The sequence below is a fragment of the Lissotriton vulgaris genome, chromosome 3_1 (genome assembly GCF_964263255.1).
Source record: "Lissotriton vulgaris chromosome 3_1, aLisVul1.2, whole genome shotgun sequence".
Lineage (NCBI taxonomy): Eukaryota > Metazoa > Chordata > Amphibia > Caudata > Salamandridae > Lissotriton > Lissotriton vulgaris.
This window is the reverse complement of record NC_141689.1, coordinates 1,249,916,310-1,249,935,735: the sequence shown is the minus strand read 5'-3', so window position 1 is coordinate 1,249,935,735 and position 19,426 is coordinate 1,249,916,310. Positions and strand designations below refer to the sequence as shown.

The 19,426-nt window shown below is 46.1% G+C and overlaps 1 protein-coding gene across 2 annotated transcripts in view; it reads right to left on the bottom strand.

Moving 5' to 3' along the window:
• GC (GC vitamin D binding protein) overlaps positions 1-15,721 on the bottom strand; it is a 263,059-nt gene extending 247,338 nt beyond the window's left edge. For both annotated transcript variants that reach the window (XM_086961757.1, XM_086961756.1), the window contains exon 1: positions 15,566-15,721. In XM_086961757.1, the coding sequence (XP_086817883.1) occupies positions 15,566-15,623 (58 nt within the window). In that variant the 5' untranslated portion in view covers positions 15,624-15,721. The remainder of the gene's footprint in view (positions 1-15,565) is intronic.
• Positions 15,722-19,426: the final 3,705 nt, after the last annotated feature.

The window sequence follows — 19,426 nt, the reverse complement described above, 5'->3', positions numbered from 1 at the left end:
CTCCTCTTCGCCCTCTGCGGAGAGATGGATAAGGTCAGGGTCACCTCGGGTTCCCTCGAGGGGGGGCATATCAATTTCTGGATGAGAAGGGTCGGTGTTACCCGCCCTCTTTGCATCATAAGTCTCCAAGAGACCAATCAGAAACGGAATGGTAGGGTTTGCACCCTGTTTTAACTTCCGAGATGTACAGATCTGTCGCATCTCGTGGAAGCTAAGTGCAGCATATCTGGAGGTGACGTGTGGAAGGTCGACTGACACAAGGGGAGACTCAGAGTTTCCTCCTTTGTCTGACATGCTGCTTCTAGTGGGTGTAAGTGATGCACCTACCTACACTATGGGTTTACCTACTGATCCCTTGCTAAGAGTTGTAGCCAAGGTGTGCTAAGCCTTGAGGAGCTACAACAGCTGGTTCAGTAGAACTCAGAGTATTCTAAGCTAAGTTATATGTACCTGGAGTACTTATGCGATCTTTCACAAGATATTCTTAGGATACGCGTGGTAAAACAACAGCAAGCTCAAATCCCAACCGCTGCTCACCAATGTGAGAAGTTGGCCCGATATGCAGCGTTCGCTATTCTAGCGACCACTATGCATCGGTCCAAACGACCCTTATGGTGATTGGTTGTAAGTCAACCTTAGACCAGCTATCCTAGTAGCGTGGATACGAGCAGTCTTCGGGCTAAACTCTAGAGGGCGTGTTAAGCCAGCTGTAATACCATCACATACCCCTTGAACACCAAGTGAAAGGACACCACACAAGTGTTATGAAAATAAACAGTGTATTTATTAGAATCACAACAGCCCTGGACTCTTTATGAGGACAGGGTACTAAGCACAGAACAAAACTCTTAGGAAAATACTTCAAGTGCACAATTAAAACAAGTGCCCGAGGGCACGGAAAGTTCTAGTGGTCTGGGGCGGACCCGATAAGGCAAGTCGGAAGCGAGGGACTCAGGACCCTTAAGTAAGGAGGCTATGCAGACACCGTAGTGTCGGAGTTACCTAGCCACAAGGGCTGCTGCTGCACAAGTCTTACAGGTGTCGGGGGTCTTCGCTGACGAGCCAGGAGCCGGGAGGAAGGAGTTGCTGGCCGGCGACCAGTGATGAATAGTTCGTAGAGATCCAAGCCTGGATCAGTGATCGTTGATACCTGAAAGCAGAGGGGACCAAGTTTGTACTACTAGCCAGTAGTCAGAGGGTACCAGGAAGGTACTGGATGGCCGTCACCTCGACTAGGTGAGTGGGCGACGCTAGGCTCTGCAGTCTCACGGACCAGGAGGCGTTGTCGGCGACCAGGATGGAGGTGCGAGCTGTCCCACGAAGATTGATGCTACCGGCGTCGCTGGGCCCAGGATTGGGGCAACAGGCCTTGGCAGATTTCAGGTGGTGGGCCTAAAATGGCGTCTTGAGTGAACCAGGAGGGTCCGTGGTGCTCCTCTCGTAAAAAGGAGCAAAAGGCTAGTCTGGAGCAACCAGACCAGCAGCGTTGGTTGTCGTTCGTGGTCAAAGAGTCACAAGCCAGCGGCTAGTGATCGGACAACGTACTGAGCAGCGGCAGAAGGGCTCCACGCAGATCGTGGAGATGCTGGGAGACTGCACTTCGGTGCTGGAGCTGCTCAGGGTCGGGGCTTCTCGGACCCCAGAGCACTCACCAGAGAATTCCTTCGGTGGTCGTGCTGGTTAAGAAAGCGTGCAGGTTTTGATGATGGCCGGTCCCTCGAGGTCTCGTCGCACCCACAGATCTCAGCTGAGCTGACGACGTGGGTAGAGGTCAGAGGTGCCAGGGAAGCCGGTTCTCGTCGAGCTGGGTCGTCGGATTCCTGAGGAAGGACTTGCAGCAAACCGCAGAGTTCTTAGATGGTGCCTGCGGGTGCAGGGTGACTACTCCTTAGCCACAAGGGAGAAATCTTGAGAAGAGTCTCGAATGTCCTTTCGTAGAAAGTAGTTCTTGATTCAAAGATGATCTAATTTGGAAGGGTCCCCGCTCCGGCCTTTATCCTAAAGAAAGGGGCGGGTACATGACTAGGTCCTGCCCTAGGGGTGGGACCAGGAAGGGGGGTAGTTACACCCCTCTCCCCTGCCGGACTTTCCCCAGGTCAGGGGCTGCGCGCCCCTGGAACTGGTTCTAACCGGCAGATGCGTAGTGAGCACCGGGGTGCCACTCCGCAGTCACCTTCCTGCAAAGCCCTACCTACCCAGAATACACAAACCCTGTCTGGGACGGTGCGAACACCGCCCCTGACAGGAAACCCTTTGTCCAAGCTCTCCTCGCTGGAAGGACTCCCAGCAGCAGGAGGTCAGACTCGTGTCTGTGGTGGCAGCATCCATTTTGTGGAGCTGAGGCTTCGGCTAACTTTAACCGGGGTTCACAGTTACGTACATGTCGTGTCCCTCTAGAAGGGCGGAATGCTAACCTCGTCGCCAGAATTGGTGAGGGGGCAGCATCCCGATTCGTATGACACCTTACTCGACATGTCTTGATAACGCTATACCGAAGTTACCGATATGATACGCGTTATCATGGAACAGCCATTGGGTCTTGGTTCCGCAAGCTGCAACCGGGCTCGGCTCGTGCCAGAGCCCAGTTCACACGATTCCACGCACTCTGCCTTCAGGATTGTTAAGGCCTGCCATAGGAGTGACTGATAGGAACTCGGGTGCCCATTTTGAGTTTAGATATAGGGATACTATACCTACAGCAACGGGCGAGTACGCCACGTTGCCCCAGCTGTCGTGCAGCCAGTTGTGTCAGATTTAGATGGCCAGCCAGGGGTGGCATAATACATGCTTCAGCCCCTGGTGGGCCCTGGGTTCACCGATGCCCTGAGTTACAGGGTCTGACAGGGTGGCCCAGTTCCAATTGGGTAAAGCACCTAAGGTACACGCATCAATTTAGTGAGAGAACAGCTAGGCTGTGGGTCTGATTGGCAGGCCCACAGCCCGAGAAAGTCGTAAACCAGTGAAACAAAAGCAAAAAGTCCGGGTGATCATAGGATTGCAGACCCTACTCTCCTACAGTAGACACCATTGTTCCAGTGTGAGAATCTCAATCAATCAATCAAAGACATTTATAGAGCGCACTACTTACCCGTAGGGTCTCAAGGCGCTTGGGGGGGGGGGGTGCCGTTACTGCTCGAACAGCCAGGTCTTGAGCTTCTTCCAGAAGGAGAGGTGGTCTTGGGTCAGGCGCAGGTCGGTCGGGAGGGAGTTCCAGGTCTTGGCGGCCAGGTAGGAGAAGGACCTTCCTCCTGTTGTCGCTCTTCGGATGCGGGGGACGGCGGCGAGGGCGTGGCTGGTTGATCGGAGGTGGCGTTTGGGAGCGTAGAAGTTGATTCGGTTGTTGAGGTAGCTCGGGCCTTGATCGTGTAGGGCTTTGTGTGCGTGGGTGAGGAGACGGAAGGTGATTCTTTTGTTGACGGGGAGCCAATGCAGGTCTCTCAGATGTCCGGAGATGTGGCTGTTTCGTGGGATGTCGAGGATGAGTCTGGCTGAGGCGTTCTGGATCCGCTGGAGTCTCTTCTGGAGCTTGGCGGTGGTTCCGGCGTAGAGGGCGTTGCCGTAGTCCAGTCGGCTGGTGACGAGGGCCTGGGTGACAGTCTTCCTGGTCTCGGTGGGGATCCACCAGAAGATCTTCAGTAGCATGCGCAGGATGTTGAAGCACGACAAGGAGACGGCGTTGACTTGTCTGGTCATGGAGAGGGAGGAGTCCAGGATGAAGCCCAGGTTGCGTGCGTGGTCCGTCGGTTTGGGTGCGGTGTCCAGGGCGGGGGGCCACCAGGAGTCGTCCCAGGTGGAGGGCGAGGAGCCCAGGATGAGGACCTCCGTCTTGTCTGAGTTCAGTTTCAGGCGGCTGGTCGTCATCCACTCGGCTACATCTTTCATCCCTTCGTGCAGGTTGGCTCTGGCGGCGGCGGGGTCGTTGGTCAGGGAGAGGATCAGCTGGGTGTCGTCGGCGTAGGAGATTATGTTGAGGTTGTGTTGGCGTGCGATGGCCGTGAGGGGGCTCATGTAGACGTTGAAGAGGGTGGGGCTCAGCGAGGATCCTTGAGGGACGCCGCAGATGACTTCGGTGACCTCTGACTTGTACGGTGGTAGGCGGACTCTCTGTGTTCTTCCGTCGAGGAAGGAGATGATCCATTCCAGTGCCTTCTCCTGGATTCCGACGTTGCTGAGGCGCTGCACAAGGGCAGACAGTGTCGAATGCCGCGGAGAGGTCTAGGAGGATGAGGGCCGCTGTTTCTCCGTTATCCATCAGGGCTCGGATGTCGTCGGTGGCAGCGATGAGGGCGGTCTTGGTGCTGTGGTTGGCTCGGAAGCCAGACTGTGAGGGGTCGAGGGATCCATTCGTCTCGAGGAAGGCGGCCAGCTGTTTGTTGACGGGTTGATCTGTGGGCACTCCCAGTGTCGCTAAACATCTCTGTGGGCCACCACCATGGCCAAGTTAGCAAACATTTTGCTATAACATGACAGTTACGTTTCTCCCTAAACTGAACAATAACAGTCCTGCCCACTTGTCAAACGCACTCCAAAGATTTAATTCAATCTCTTCTCAAATAAGCTGGGTCTACGGGTACAGCTGAGGACATGACAGAAAGTATCCTCCTCCTCACAGCCTCTTAGACATGCTGCTGTGGGAGCTCTGCCTCGCAACTTCATCTGGATCCTCTAGTAATAAACTATATTTAATCTTTTTTATCACCCTAAAAGTATTTTGTGATGTGTGATTTGTATGTGTACTTTTATGATTTTAACTAATCGAATAAAGTGGTTTTTGACTTGACTTGAAACTATGCGTAGGTTCTTCAACTGAAGTAGTTGAAATCTTGCATTTATTGCTACACGTTTCGGGTGCATTTGAGCGTCCTACGAGTTGGGGTCCTCCAGTCAGCCTGTGTGTCTTTCCACTTCAGACTCATTGATCCAGTGGGCCTTGCGAAAAATGTATTAATGTTTAATATATGAGAGAGGCTGCGCCCAGACCAGGGGCGAAGCTTGGTCAGTAAGATTGGGGGGTGGGGGGAGTGGGGTGTTTCAACTTCATATTTACCAACAACCATGCTGACGTATCTTGTGAAAATACATTATAGGAAAAGCAGGGCATGTGGGGGGCATAAAGGGCAGTGCATTAGAAGTACTTAAAACACAATATTTTTCAAATTAACCAACATTTTTTAAGAACTTCAAAACAAAGACAAGTGAGCACGTGGGTCTGTTTTTGTCTGTGTATGTGAAACCCTAGTTGAAATCCGACAGATTTCTCACCATACCAAAATGAAAGCACTTGTACCCAACTATTTACTCCAAGACACATTTTTTAGAAGGTGCAACACCCCAAACACACCCCTTAAAGCTACGCCCCTGGCCCAGACCACAGACAATAATTAGTTCAAACAGGAGTATGTTTTTAATGGGAGAATATTCAGCTGGTCCCACACTAATACTCTGACCTCTGTGGTGGCTCTCAACTAGCTTGGTGCTGTTATTCAGTATTTAGTGCTTCTTTCGTTCATCTTTATTTTAGTTTTCTTATTCTGCTAATTGATGTATCAATACATTGTCCCTCTTCAGTACATAGCCTACCCTGATAACCTGTATCGATGGCTTTTGAACTCTCTTATATGCCCTGCCGAACACTCGGCTGATTTTACTTTGGTGTTAAAAAGCCAACACATCAAATCACAGATTGTTTTGAAACGTATGTCATATTTTCTTTTCAAACATTATTCCATGACAACCATTCAGATACATTGCTTTTATCTGTAAATATTTCACACACGCCTCCCTCTCATATTTCTGCACTTGCTTATTGCACCTTTTGGAATATTGCCACCGTCTGTACTGACATTTATGGTTTTACAGGGTGTTTTCAACCTCTTATGGCCCTCCTGTTTAATTAGCTTTGTTTCCTTCATAGTTCTTCTCTTACATTACAATGTATAGTCTGTTCGTGAGTGAAGATTGTCTTTTTGATCAATTATACCCTGTTTCCTGTGCAGGATTATTGGGTTCCCTGTCTATTCTTGCCAACACTATAACTGCAGCTGTACTTTGTTTTTATAGTATACTCCATACCGTTTTTATTAACTAACAAAAAGCAGATTTAAACACTGAAAAAGATCACTACGACTGCTACTAGCGCAAGAGCATTCAGAGCTTAATTTATAAAAAAAAAAATGCCAGGCTTTAGTTAAGAGTCCTCTTCAGCTTGCATCACCCATTGCCACAGCTAGCCCTGCCAATGACAGTGCCTACACAACTACTAACCAACACACTGCCTTATTGATGACAGATCAGCCTATTCCATGCCTCCAAAGCTATCAAAGTAGCTTGGGCTGCAGGTATTAGTTGTTTTTAATGCATACTGAATTAATAAACAATTGATGTTCTGCTCATCTAAAGTGTAAAAACAGTGCCACCATGTGGCAGCTGTCATGAGTGCTGGTGCCAAAAATTAAGTGCTATTGTTGAGCACTGGAAACCACTTGCTCAAATTAAGCACTGATTTTGTGTACCGCTTAGATCAGCACTGAAAGAAAGCGCTGGAACAGCTGGAAGAGAGACCGCTGTGTTCTACAATACCGCCCTTGTTAACCAAGGTTTTTCCCTTTTACCCTGGACGGGCAAGGAGTGACAATACATAACATCTTGGGCTGGGTCACACCACGTTTTTGACTTTCTCATTTACTGTGGTAATTGTGGCTGTTCTTGCCCAAACACTATTTGCCATCATATTATAAAAACAGGATTTTGGAGGTGTGTTATATCTATGCCCTTTGTCTATGTTATTGCTCAGCCTGCATGAGTGAGGATGTGTGAGTGGAATGTTAAGTGTGGAATGTTGACTGCATGAGTTCATTGGGTCTGGGGGCTGAGCAGACACCTCCTTGCACCTGGTGGGGTGTCCTATTGACCAACGTGCATCTTATACAGGTCTTCCCCTTGGAGCGTACAAAGTACTACGAAGGAAAGAAGTACCCTTCATCTGGTGATTCCTGCCTCCTGACTGTAAAAGGTATTCAAAGTATGTATGCCAAGGTGGTAATGTGTGACAGGAACGTTTAAGCACATTTGTTGTGGCGGTGCTGTGTTATGTTGCCTTTTGCGTGTTGTGTTTTTTGCTGCACTACTGCAAAGCGATTTTTTCTGTATTGGACTTTGGTTGTTTTGGTGCGCCCTGTTTTTACTTTTTTGTGATGTACCTTGTTATGTTTTCATTGTGTTTTTATTTTGCTTTGTGTATGTTACTGCGTTATGTACACTTGTTATCTTTAAATACGTCAAAAAATGCTGCTATATTTCCATCCAAAACTAACGCATGCTTTAAAGTTCCTGAGACAACTATTTACCACTTTTTAAGGTGGTAAAATAGTGCTGCCTCCACTCTTCAACTATTAGGGTAGGTACCACTCAACCCAAAACTGCGGTAGAAACTGTATCTTAACTTAGCTCTTCCAGTGCTCTCTATGGTATAGGGTCCATAGAATTTAGAATTCAGAGCTAAGGAAGCAGTTGCCAGAGATACTGTCATATCTGCGAGGCAGCGAAATTAGGGGACCTACAGGGAGCAAAGGACGTGGTATACCTGGAAAATCTTTTAACAGTAAGTTAACATACACCTTCTGGATACAAAGGTGAAATGCGACAGGGTTCTAAGTGGGTTTAATGTGCCCTATGTTACTTGCTCTATACATGGTGGACTCAAAAATAAGTTTACAGAAAACAATTGTTTGACTGTATGTTAAGTTACATTGATTTGTTTATCGCACTCATTACCCGAAATGTTATGGAGGCACTTGGGCAAGGTGTGTATGTGTCTGGTCCCAAGATGCTTATATGGAGAGTCAGTTTTTCAGTTTCTGGCGGAACACAAGAAGTGAAGTGGAGGCTCTGATGTGTGAGGGAGGTTCCATGTCTTGGGTGCGATGTAGGAAAATGAGCGACCTCCAGGTTTGCTTTTGTGGATACGGGGTGTATGCGAGTGAGGGAGGCAGAGTGTAGGTATATGATGGGTTGGTGAAAATGTTTGCGGCTGTTCAGGTATTCTGGTCCTGTGTTGTGTAGGGCTTTGTATGTGTGAATGAGAAGTTTGAATTGGCTGCGCTTGTTAATGGGGAGGCAGTGAAGCTTCCTGAGGTGCGGTGTGATGTGGGTGTGGGGCAGGGGTTGAGTATAAGTCTTGTGGCTGTGTTCTGGATGGTCTGGAGTCTTTGTAGGAGTTGTTTGGTGATTCCTGCACAGAGAGTGTTGCGGTAGTCCAGCCTGCTGGTGATCAGTGCTTGCGTGAAGGTCGGTCTGGTGTTCTGAGGCAACTCTTGAAGACGTTTCACACATAGGAACTTTACTAGCAAACCAACCATAACGAATATCCAAAGAATTATAAATTTGGGTGTACCTGCCACCACAGATGCCAACTTAGTTAAAGGTTATACAGAAGTACAAAATGGGCCAAATGTCTTTACATCTAAATACAATCAGCTATATTTTTGCATTATTGTTAACAAAAAGTTAAGAAGCACATTTTTTCCACTTTTCAAATGTGAATGATTAAATTAAGGGCAGTGATGTAGCTAGGTTGCCATGGTCCCTAGTGCAAGCAAAGTAACTGGGGACCCTTACTAGGTTGACATCTCAATCTGTCAGCTGCCTCAACCTCCTTCCAGAGAGTGCACATCTGCCATATCAAAACTCACTACCATTCCCAAACGCACCCTATTGCATTTCCACTCCCTGCACTGTATTTCTGCAAATCAAAGCCAAAATCATAAAAAGCGTTACAAAAGCCAATATGGTTGGCCCTGGTAAAGTGCGTGCACACAAATCATAATATTCAAGGACTCCACACTCGCACATCACATAGGTACTTCCATCACGCTGAACTCACACAGGCATATTCCTCTCTCAGTACTCACAAAGGCACAACTTTTACCCTTTAGACCACTTACCCTGCTCTCACAAAAGGAATGTTAATCCTGCATTCACTCTGACAAACCCCTCATAATGCACTCCAAAAACATGGTGGCTGTCCTGCACGCACACAAGCACACTGCTCTCCCACAGGTACACCGCTCACTAGGAAGGAGCATAGTTTGGACAGATAGTGGCAACAGAGACACATGTTTAGTGTCTGGGGCATTGGGCCAATAGTGAAATTCAAAGCTCTTGAAGTATGCTACCCTGAAGCCTGATTTTGCACTGAGATTATCAATCCTCCTTATCAGCTACACTTTGACCAATACTGCAGACTGTGTAAATGTGATCTTTGTGGACTTTGTGTGGAAGAGTCTTGGCATGGAAAAAAGTCCCACTTGCCCTCCATAAAATGAGGTGGTGGTTTGTTTTCTTTGTAGTGCAAGAATATGCTAAAACAAATAAAGAAAGAAAGAAAGAAATACAAAAGAAACCATATACCAACTAAATGTGGAGGCCATGTGCTTCAATAAAAATGTGAAAAGTAAAACATCGTAGAGTCTGCCATCTTTGAACAATAAAAAATCACAGAACATGCAGAATGCTGTTTTAAGATGGTGGTATGGTGTTGATGCTTAAAGCAACGATGCCTGGCACTCTGCATAAGAAACTTGTGGTCCAGTGGCAATCACAGCAGAGCTGCTGGTACTCTCATTCCTGAATTCACACTAGTTAGCATTTGCAGGTGAACTGCTAGGGGATGAACTAAAGGAAATATCTCCAGAGGTTAGACGCCTCTGGATTCAGGGTAACATAGTGTAAGCAGGCAAAATACTCTTACTCAGACTACCTGACATCCTAAAGAACATTGGTAACAAAGCCATTGGCTGAAGAAGGCCGAACCTCTGAACAATTGGATGTATGCTGTTCTGAAGGGCTGAACTAGTATGTGAATGACACTCTGTCTGACGAATAACTGAAATAGCTGACTTGCGTTACTCTGCCCCAGGGTGGTGTTCCATGGGTGAAGCGTGAGTGTTCCCACGCATCCAACCATGGTGTTGGCACATTCCCCTACTGACTATGAGTGGTAGACTGGGAATGCGTATAAATGCTACACTGCCCAGGGAAGGCGCAACAAGGAGAAATATCTTTATTTCTTCTCGTTCTTTCCTCTGTGTGCTGCATTCTGCAGCACATATAGAAAGAGGAAAATGCTTCTGAGGATTGTTTTTTTGCAGGAAGGTGTCCCCTCCTGTACAAAAATAATCCTGTCTGCAACGCAGGCACCCTTGCACCATGCCACAAGGGTGCCTGCGTTGGCATTAGGCAGACAAAAGTGTGCCAGCGCAAGGAAAGGACAGAAATGTGCCATGAAATGTTAAATACGGAGCAGTCCTGCCTTTTCACTTTCATGCAGCGCAGCATGGTGGCATGCTGCATTGCACTGCATGAAAGTTTGATAATTATGGCCCTAAATGTTCCCATATCTCAGCTCATGTCTGGACTCTTAGAGGCAAGACAGACTCCTAGCTTGGCTCTCTTTGTTAGTTTGTTGTCTCGCCCACCTCTGTTGCAGTACTGTGCAGTGCTTAATTTGTAAAATATGAAGTGCAGGTGCTCAAATGTTTGTCAGAGGCCACACCTACTTTGCTGTGGCTCCACCCACTTCCTCCATACACACCTCCTACTGTGTATAACGTCACTCAAGTTCCCCCTCTCTCCCAATCTCGCTCTGGAGTGCAACATCTGGTTTTCTGAGATTGCGGAGGGTTTCCACAGGTCTCAGAAGGAGGACTAGTCCGATTTCTGGTTTTAATATGGAAGAATTGTGCATTAGTGGCCCTAATAAGTTGTTTTAACGTTAGCTGTGTTTTTTTTTTGCATACAATGAAACAAACAAATTATTCATTTTCCCAGTTCCAGCTCCTGGTCCTAAGTAAATCTATTTTCTTTTACTAACTGCTATTTTCTGCCCTCTACCCGTCAGATTGAATGCAGTGATTACTGTGACTGTCCTGTCTTCAGAAGCCACGCTGCAGCATGTGTATAACTTCTTCGATGGCCTTTGCTGGCTTCAGGAAGGTAAGACTGAATGGCTCACTCTACATTTACAAATGTGAGCATGTGCACTGCTCGCCCATTGCGTGTGCGCAAAATGATGCCTTTCCAGTACCACCACAGGTGCGTCAGTAGATTCTGATGCTTGGAGTATGACTCCTGCAGCTGAAGGAATTGAACGGCACTAACAACATGGTCCCAGTGCTGTAAGAGCTCCTGTGGCCCTAATAGGGAATGGTGCTAGAACCATTTTCAGAGTGGGGCATGCTGCCATTAATGCTATATCACTGAAATCTTAGGGAATCTGAAAAGTTCAAGCATCACGCAAAGAAAACGCGGCACAGGTGTATTATGTAGGTGGTGTTGCATTTAGGTGCACACTGCCACGCATACATTACTAAAGCATGACGTAGCAGTCATTTACAGACAGCACATTTTCCTTGAAACAATCGCTAAATGTGCACAGACATACAATTTTGCTGATAAAACTATGGGGCATATTACCAAGCAATAGCGATAATTATCGCTATTGCTTGGTTAGAGACAAAAATGTATCGCCGACTTGCGGCGATTTTTATCGCAGATAAACCTTGGTATTACCAAGGTTTATCGCAAATGCGATAAAAATCGGCTGCAATGCATGAATATCGCTGAAAAGTCAGCGATATTCATGCATTACCGAGCTAATGCTCTTAGCCATGTTATCCACCTCCCATTGGATAACATGGCGAAGAACTGCTCAGGGGCAGGTGTTAGCTTTTGGAGATATTCGTGCTTAGCGCGAATATCTCCAAAAGTTGGTAATAGGAGATAGCGATGTTAGCGACTGTTTCCAGTCGCTAACATCTAGGCACGACCACTTTGCATGTCATTAGTGATAAATATCACTGACATGCAAAGCGGGGCCCAAGATGGTCGCTATCTCCTACTAGCTGTCGCTAACTGGTGTTAGCGACAGCTAGGTAATAGGGAGATAATTTTATCTCCGCTTTCTTGGCTTTTAAAGCCAAAAACGCGGAGATAACCCCTCTTGATAATATGCACCTATAAGCCCACAAACAATAATGAGTTGAAACTGGGTTTCGGCGAGCATTTGCCATAGCTCCTCATCAAGCAAAGTGTCTAGATTTCTTTTGATTCTATTAAAATCTGTGTTTCCATCACACTTCAGAACTTTAAAATAAGTGGCTCGTTTATGCTATACTGTTTATTTTGAAACTATTGTACAGTTCATTCATGAGACTTTACATGTTGTTATGTGCGAGAAGAAACAAGATCCAACATCCTTCCCTTACAATCCAGCAAGACTTTAACACAGTTCACACTTTGCAGTAAGCAACAGAAAAGTAAACACCCGTCTCCATGTTAAAAGATAGATTACGTACCTTAAGAACATTACCCAGGCGTCAGAATGGACCGTCTGTCACTGACAAAGTACTAGGCCGGGTTAAGGTACCCTGCCCCCCACCCCCCATGATCGGGGGGGGGGGGAGTAAGAGCAACCAGGACAGGGGCCCGGCAACAAATAGCACACCAGGTTCCAATGGCGGTAGGCTAAGGTAGTCTGGGCCAAATGTACAAGTATGGTGTCACAAGAGAAGGCCAGTGACCTTAAAACCACTGGTCTGTGGGCAGGATGGTACACACCTGCCAGAGGAAGGCAGGCAGATATCCTGGAGCAACCTGTGGGACGCCATAGCTCTAGCAGGTTGCAGAAAAAAGACAATAGGAACGAGGGGGAGCCGCAGGAAGACGTAAGCCTCCCTGACGGCGTGGCGGAGAGCTACGGGGATAATGGTTGGTAAGGAGGCACACCTAAGGGCGGTGTGCCGGAATAGGACCACTCACCTTCGGATGCCTCACGGCTGGGTGAGTTGGCCTAAGGGCAGTGTGTAGGACCACTCAATTTGGGATGCCTCACGGCTGGGTGATTTGGCCTACAAAAAGGGGGTAGCAAACGGAGACGGCGCTCGCAGCCCAGCCCCTGCCGGATGGCAGGGCACAAAAGAGTCCAACAAGGTAGCGAGTAGGGGCCTAACTCCGGGGACAGAACTACCCCCCGCGCAAAGAGAGCGCAAACCCAACCGTGCAAAGGGATGACCCAGAAGGGACAAGAAACAAGACAAGCTTCCAAATTAGCTAAGCAACGAACTGTCAGTCCAATTTGCTAATTGGTGATGTACATATGATTTTGACAAAGAGATTACGTATGACAAATGCATATGATTTATGACGCAAATATGACTGCTCTATGTTGAGGATTTATGTCCAGGGCATGCAAATAATGCCAAAGTATATCCATGTATTCCTAATAAAACTGCGGCCAACAAATGACCACTACAAACACAAATGCATGTTGGCTTGTTTATTCTAAGGAATGCAGTGGGGAAATGTAGCATGTACTCTGGAGTGGGCACAGTGCGGGGGTTATGTGCGAGAAGAAACAAGATACAACATCCTTCCCTTACAATCCAGCAAGAATTTCACACAGTTCACACTTTGCAGTAAGCAACAGAAAAGTAAACACCCGTCTCCATGTTAAAAGAATAAACTGAAATGTGTCAAAAGATTACACTCGCATTTGACATGACCTCTGTCTTTGAACACACACCAAATGTGACAGATTGAAACACAAGTTAACACACTGGGTCATCTTTGGAACTCCAGCATGGTTATTCAGGGACCATGTCAGGGCTCAAGGGGCTGTTGTAAGCCTCCCTCCCATGTCTGGGACCCATTGCATTGCACAAGCTGCCTTATTGGTGGCTACGCCCCTGACTAAAGGGTCTTAATTAGAGATTAGCGCGTGGGTTACTCTGTAAAGAAGCCGCGGATATCCGGTCCACTAATTTGCAGCGTCATTGGTTGTAATACAGGGGACGCACATCCGCCACATTTATGACGGATTATCCCATCCACCAATCTCTAAATTGAGGCCATAAGTTTGAAGTAAAACCAGATTGATCCATGTCTTAAAGTGGAAAAGGGAAAACTAGTAATAAAAAAAATCAGCATGCTTAATATATGAACAAAAAAGTCTTCAAGAATATTTGTTTTTTATTAAAGCTCAATTACATAGGTAACATGATTTATAAGCGGTAAATGTGCCTGCATTATTTGGAAAGCTTTCACAATCTCTTTACTCCAGTTTTTCCCTTCGTGCAAAAAATAATGATTGTATTGTTTAGCATTATGTTCCATCATTTATGTAGTGCGTTCCCAACACCGGTTTTGCCCGAAACTGTCTGGTACCTGTTAGTTGTTGCAACCCTGACTCATACGTAACACAGGCTGGAGCAAGCTGTCTTCGGTCTATACCCATTTCAAATGATGTCTTTCTATTCTGTTCTTTTACAGTCTTTCTTCACATCTAACTATTTAGCAGAGCCGAAATAGGACTTTTATTGGTTGGTGCAGACAAGTGGCAACGGTTTTAAGCTTTAAAAAGAGAAGAACAAGTACTTAAACTCTTCAAAGCCACCCTCTCGATGCCCTCAACGCAGCACTTAGTTGTGGTTTCTACAGTACTAAATATAAAACGCGAAATTATATTGAAGAAAATATTAAACATGAAAACACAATAATAAAGTACAGTGCAATTAAATATTTGCCTAAAGAAAATAATTCAGTAGCAAAAAGAAGAACATATATGGGCCTATTCACAAAGGCTTTTTTGAGTGAATAAAGTAATACTCCTGTAGTTCTCTTCTATGTATAATAATTGTACGTATTAGAGAATTAAATTAGCACCAAAACATCAAAAATGGGAATGAAATGGGAATATTCAGAGAATAATTATATAGAATTTGTTCGAACACAAGGCTCTTTGCACGTTGGAGGTGTGGGCCGATTCATAAAGGCATGTACATAAACATTTTCTGCAGGAGTGTATTTTATGTACTTCAAAATGCCCTTGTGAACAGACTCATGGACTCAGGGCCAACTGGTGGGCGAGTAAAGAGGGAGGCCTGACTGCCCTAATATTCACTTTGTTATACTTGCGCAACATTATTACAATCTGCATTCTTTGCGCAGTTGTGTTAAGTTAATTGGAATATTTTTGTTTGAAATAAAGCTTTACTAACCATGGTGAAAAACGTCAGAGGATTTCTATTAAAAAATCTGAGTAACATTCAACGCAGTTTTAACACCAGGTACAGAATATTCGCACATTTTGGACCACTCTAGGGGGGCCTTTACAACCCAAACCCTTTCCTAAACACGGAAAAAAAGATCACTTATTGATGATGCTTTTCAAAAAAGTTCTAGTTGAAGCCCTTGTGGAAAATCCAGTTGACAAGTTACAAATGGGTTCTCCTGACCCACCTGTGGCATGAGGGGTTAACACCGTTCCACTGTATATGGCCATTGGGAAAAACACTATGGAAATTCTACTTGTTAATTAAAAAAAGCTGAAACCAACTGGCATCTTTAGAGATCAACTAATTAGACAGTTATTGGCATTACAAATTAGCTCTAATATGCAACTACCATCAGCTGGGATTTCCACCAAGGGTGCTCTGTACATACAACAATATTATGAAGCAGGAACTTAAAGACATATGATGACTATTTGCTTATATGTTTGGAGTCTTACCTCTGGGATCTGCATGGCCGACAGATAGAACAAACAGTAGCACAAGTGCTCCTTTCATTGTGTCCTAACTCCTGTGAAATAATGTGATTTCCTTCTTTGATGGGCTGCGTGGGGTTTCTTTGAACGTTTCTTTATTTTTCTATTTATACCACAGTTTCCAGAACTTTTAGTAAATGATTGCTAGAGAGCCTGGAGCACGGGGGACTCATCCTTGACCCATGGGAGTGCTAAAAAAACAGAGGGGTATAAAAAGACAAGAGAACATACCGAAAGAGCTGCCCAATCCTGACACAAACTAATGATTAACAAGGGCAAGGACTGTCTGAAAAACACTGACGTAAGACAGATTTTGTTTCCCAAAATCCAAGTTTTATTTTTGAAGCCATAAACCACCGATATTGTTTTTTTCCCCATTAAAATCACATAATACAGGATTTTAAATTGAGAGATTGTTTAATCGTGTAGGGGGTAGGTTAAGAGTTTAGATGTGCAGGCTTTGGGTGAAAAGGTACTCTTCACGTTACTGATAGAATACATGGAGATGACTTACCAGGAACAAACCTAGGTCCAGAGCAAAAAAAGTCCTGGACATGAATGGGGGGTTATACAGTTGGTTCGTCAGCCAATGGGGGAGGGCGATGCAGTAGTGAAAGTTGTGGTGCATAAAAAAAGGGAGCAATGCTGAGGTGAGGCTCAGAGGGCAGGTTAAAGGGGAGGAGAATGGGAAGTGGGAGGAAGAGGTGGAAACAGGAACTCTTCAACGGTCGTTCAGTGACCTAGTGGTTACAATGGGATGAACTGTTGCTCAAAGAGATGGGATTTCATCACCTTACGGAAGTAGAGACATGACGCTGACCGGTGGATCTGTGTTGGGATGGTACTCCAGAACCTCAGTGCACAGCAGGAGAAAGTCTGACCTCTCATCTTTTTCATGCATTTCAGAATTATGAGTCTGGAGCTGCAGCCCCATGTCACGCATGTTCCGCCACAGGACTTAGCACTGCACACCACAAACTTTGGTGCGTCAGAGAGCAACTGGTCATTCATGGTATTTGTTCAAGAAACGGGAGCCAACAGAATTCACTGAGGTTTGGCGTGATGCTATTCTACCTGTGAAGATCACTGATTTAGGTGGGCCTCGAGTTGACAATGTTCTTCAGTCAAGTCAAGTGGATCTCAAGATCATCATCCAGTCGAATGTTGCCTTTATCGTAATGAGAACAGATCAGAGCTGGGTGGTTCTGGAGTTTTCTTCCTGTAAGAAGGTCTTCACTCTGTGGTGAACCACCAATTGGGTGCAGGCTTTCTTTGAACTGCACATTGCAACAGTCCTGAAACTGAAGCTGTTATCAAGGTAGAACCGTAGGAACTTGGAGTTGTCAATGAGTCGAGGAGTGAAGCTGTTGAAATTAATTTGGGAGAGCCAGGTTTGCATCTGTTGTTGTTAGTCTGAACATAGATAATGTCTTGGTGAGGTCCATTTTGAAGTAGGTCAGGACTTATGAGCTTGGACTGTAGCAAGGCTATCCTTTTGGCGATCAATGTGGGAAAATTGAGTATTATGTAGTGATGGTGATTAGGCCACACCATGCAATATTTTCACAATACTCCAAGTGGGTCACTAGATTCACAAAAATAAATCTTTAGCTCAGTCCTGGTAGTGTGGAAAAGAGCAGACAGGCTTTACTAGAAGACTATGAGTTAAGCATTTTAGAGTATCAACGTGGATAAGTAATTACCACCACTCTTAGGAGAGTCAGCACAAATTGATAAAACCAAGCAGATTTTTATATTAATTTAGACACCAAAATGAATACAATTGGATGAGTGTAACCAGAGTTATGGATTTTAGAAGCAAAAATAAATCAGTGCATTTCACCACAACAAAAATGTATCAGTGCTGTCAATGGGGAAAAGCACTAGTGACAATCGGTCACTTGCCGGTCGAATTAAACGGAATTCATGGGGGGTTAAGGTGGCGCAGGTCCCAGGACCAAGCCACAACAGCCAGTTTAATTTTACCCGGCCAGAGAGGCCTGTGTGTAGAGTTGTCCTGGCTGTCCTTGGTACTGAAGTGGGAGATGTAGGAGAGCTAGGGTTACCGCTTAGACAGTGCTGGTGGGTGAGGAAACGGATGTAAAGGTCGACAGCGGGGCCACTTCTGTAGTCTGTTAAAGGTGCTGCAAAGTTCCCTTGTGCTGCATCGTTGAGCAAAGCTGGTGGTAACCGGACTCATCACCAAAAAGCCTTGGCAGCTTTGGTAAGGTCAGCAAGATGATGTTTCGATGTTCTGAGTTCTGGGGGACACCGATATCCAGATTAAACTTGCTGGAGGTCAGGACTACGTTTTCCACAAAGCACTGGAACATCTACTTTTGTGTAAATCCCTCCAAGGGCCCGATGGTCAGCGATTCTTTGGTTCTGGGAGCATGTTTTTACCTGCGGGCTAAAGAGAACTAGTGCCATTAATTCCAAGGGAGCATGGAGTTGTCTTTGGTGCTCAAAGGGGTCCCTCTGTCTGGTAGAATCAGTCTTTGGTCCGGGACAAGTTGCAGTTGAGCAATTGCAGAGTGGTTGCCACAGGTGCAGGTTATTGCGCCTTTGCTTTGTGCAGGTCCTGAAATCGCGGACTCGGTGTCTTCTTGGTCCTTGTTTCCATGTCTTCTCAGATCTCAGGTTCTGGTGCCAGGGGTGCCCCTTTAATCCTAGGTTTAGGGGCATTAGGTGTGTGGTTGCAGGTAGCCAATGAGCTACTAGCCCCAGCGCCTAATTCGCCCCTGAGGTGACCACATCCGGGGTGTATGTCACCTTTTCTACTATGCTTTCAGACAAAGCTGTCTATAATCTGTTATTGGATAGATTCTCAGGTCATATTAGGTTTGGATGGCGGCGGTTTCCTTCAATGCACCCACCCTATTTCGGTATCGCACTGACATATGCATTCCGCATTTGTTTTAAAATGCTAAGTAACACCAGTAGCAATGTTACTTACCATTTTAAAACAAATGCAGAAGCAACCCAGTCCTGCTGCATGCCTGCCTGTGACGCTCTAAGACAGACACAGGCTTCAGGCAGGACAGGCAGGCAGGTAGGTTCTTGTGAAGTTATGACACATGTGCTTTGGGCATGTGTCACATTAAAATTTAGTAAACCCGGCTGAAATTGTGCCAGCCTGGTAGTCACTGTTTTTGGCCTTTTGGGGGCCTGCCCACAAATGATGCGACGCATGATCATATTTCCAGGCAGACTCAGGCAGATACAGTATAAGCCCTGTATCACCAGAGGCTGCATTGTTTAAAGCTGCAAAAACCACAGTTGATGGACAGAATGCAGAAAATGTCCCATGCTCTCCACACCACTGGATTCAAGCAAGCCGGGCTGAAGATGGTTGGAATGCCAGAAACCGGTCCTCGGAAGCTTGTTTCCGGTCCAGGGAAGGCATGGCTTGGCAGTTCGGGCTGGACTGTTCCCATGAAGCACAGGGTCAGACTAATTTGCATATGGCCATGTCTGAACTGGGTTGGTGTGGAGTGCAAAAAAACTATGGATTTAGGCCCAGATCTCTGTACTGGGGTGAATGTATGACATTGTTCTGCATTCTGTCCATCAACTGTGGTTTTTGCATTGTTTAAAAATGGCACTTACGATCCCTCTGACCCGCCCTTTCACAAATCCACACTGTACAATAGCAAGCCGAGGTCCATTGGACAATGGAATGCTAACTCAACTGGTACAATAATGCACTGGGAAGATGTCAGGTACAGACCTGGCTGTTTTACACAGTTGCGACAGACCCCTCTCGCTGCTTCATGCAGCAGCAGGATTTTTTTGCCATGAAAAGACTACTTAGCGTCAGTTTCT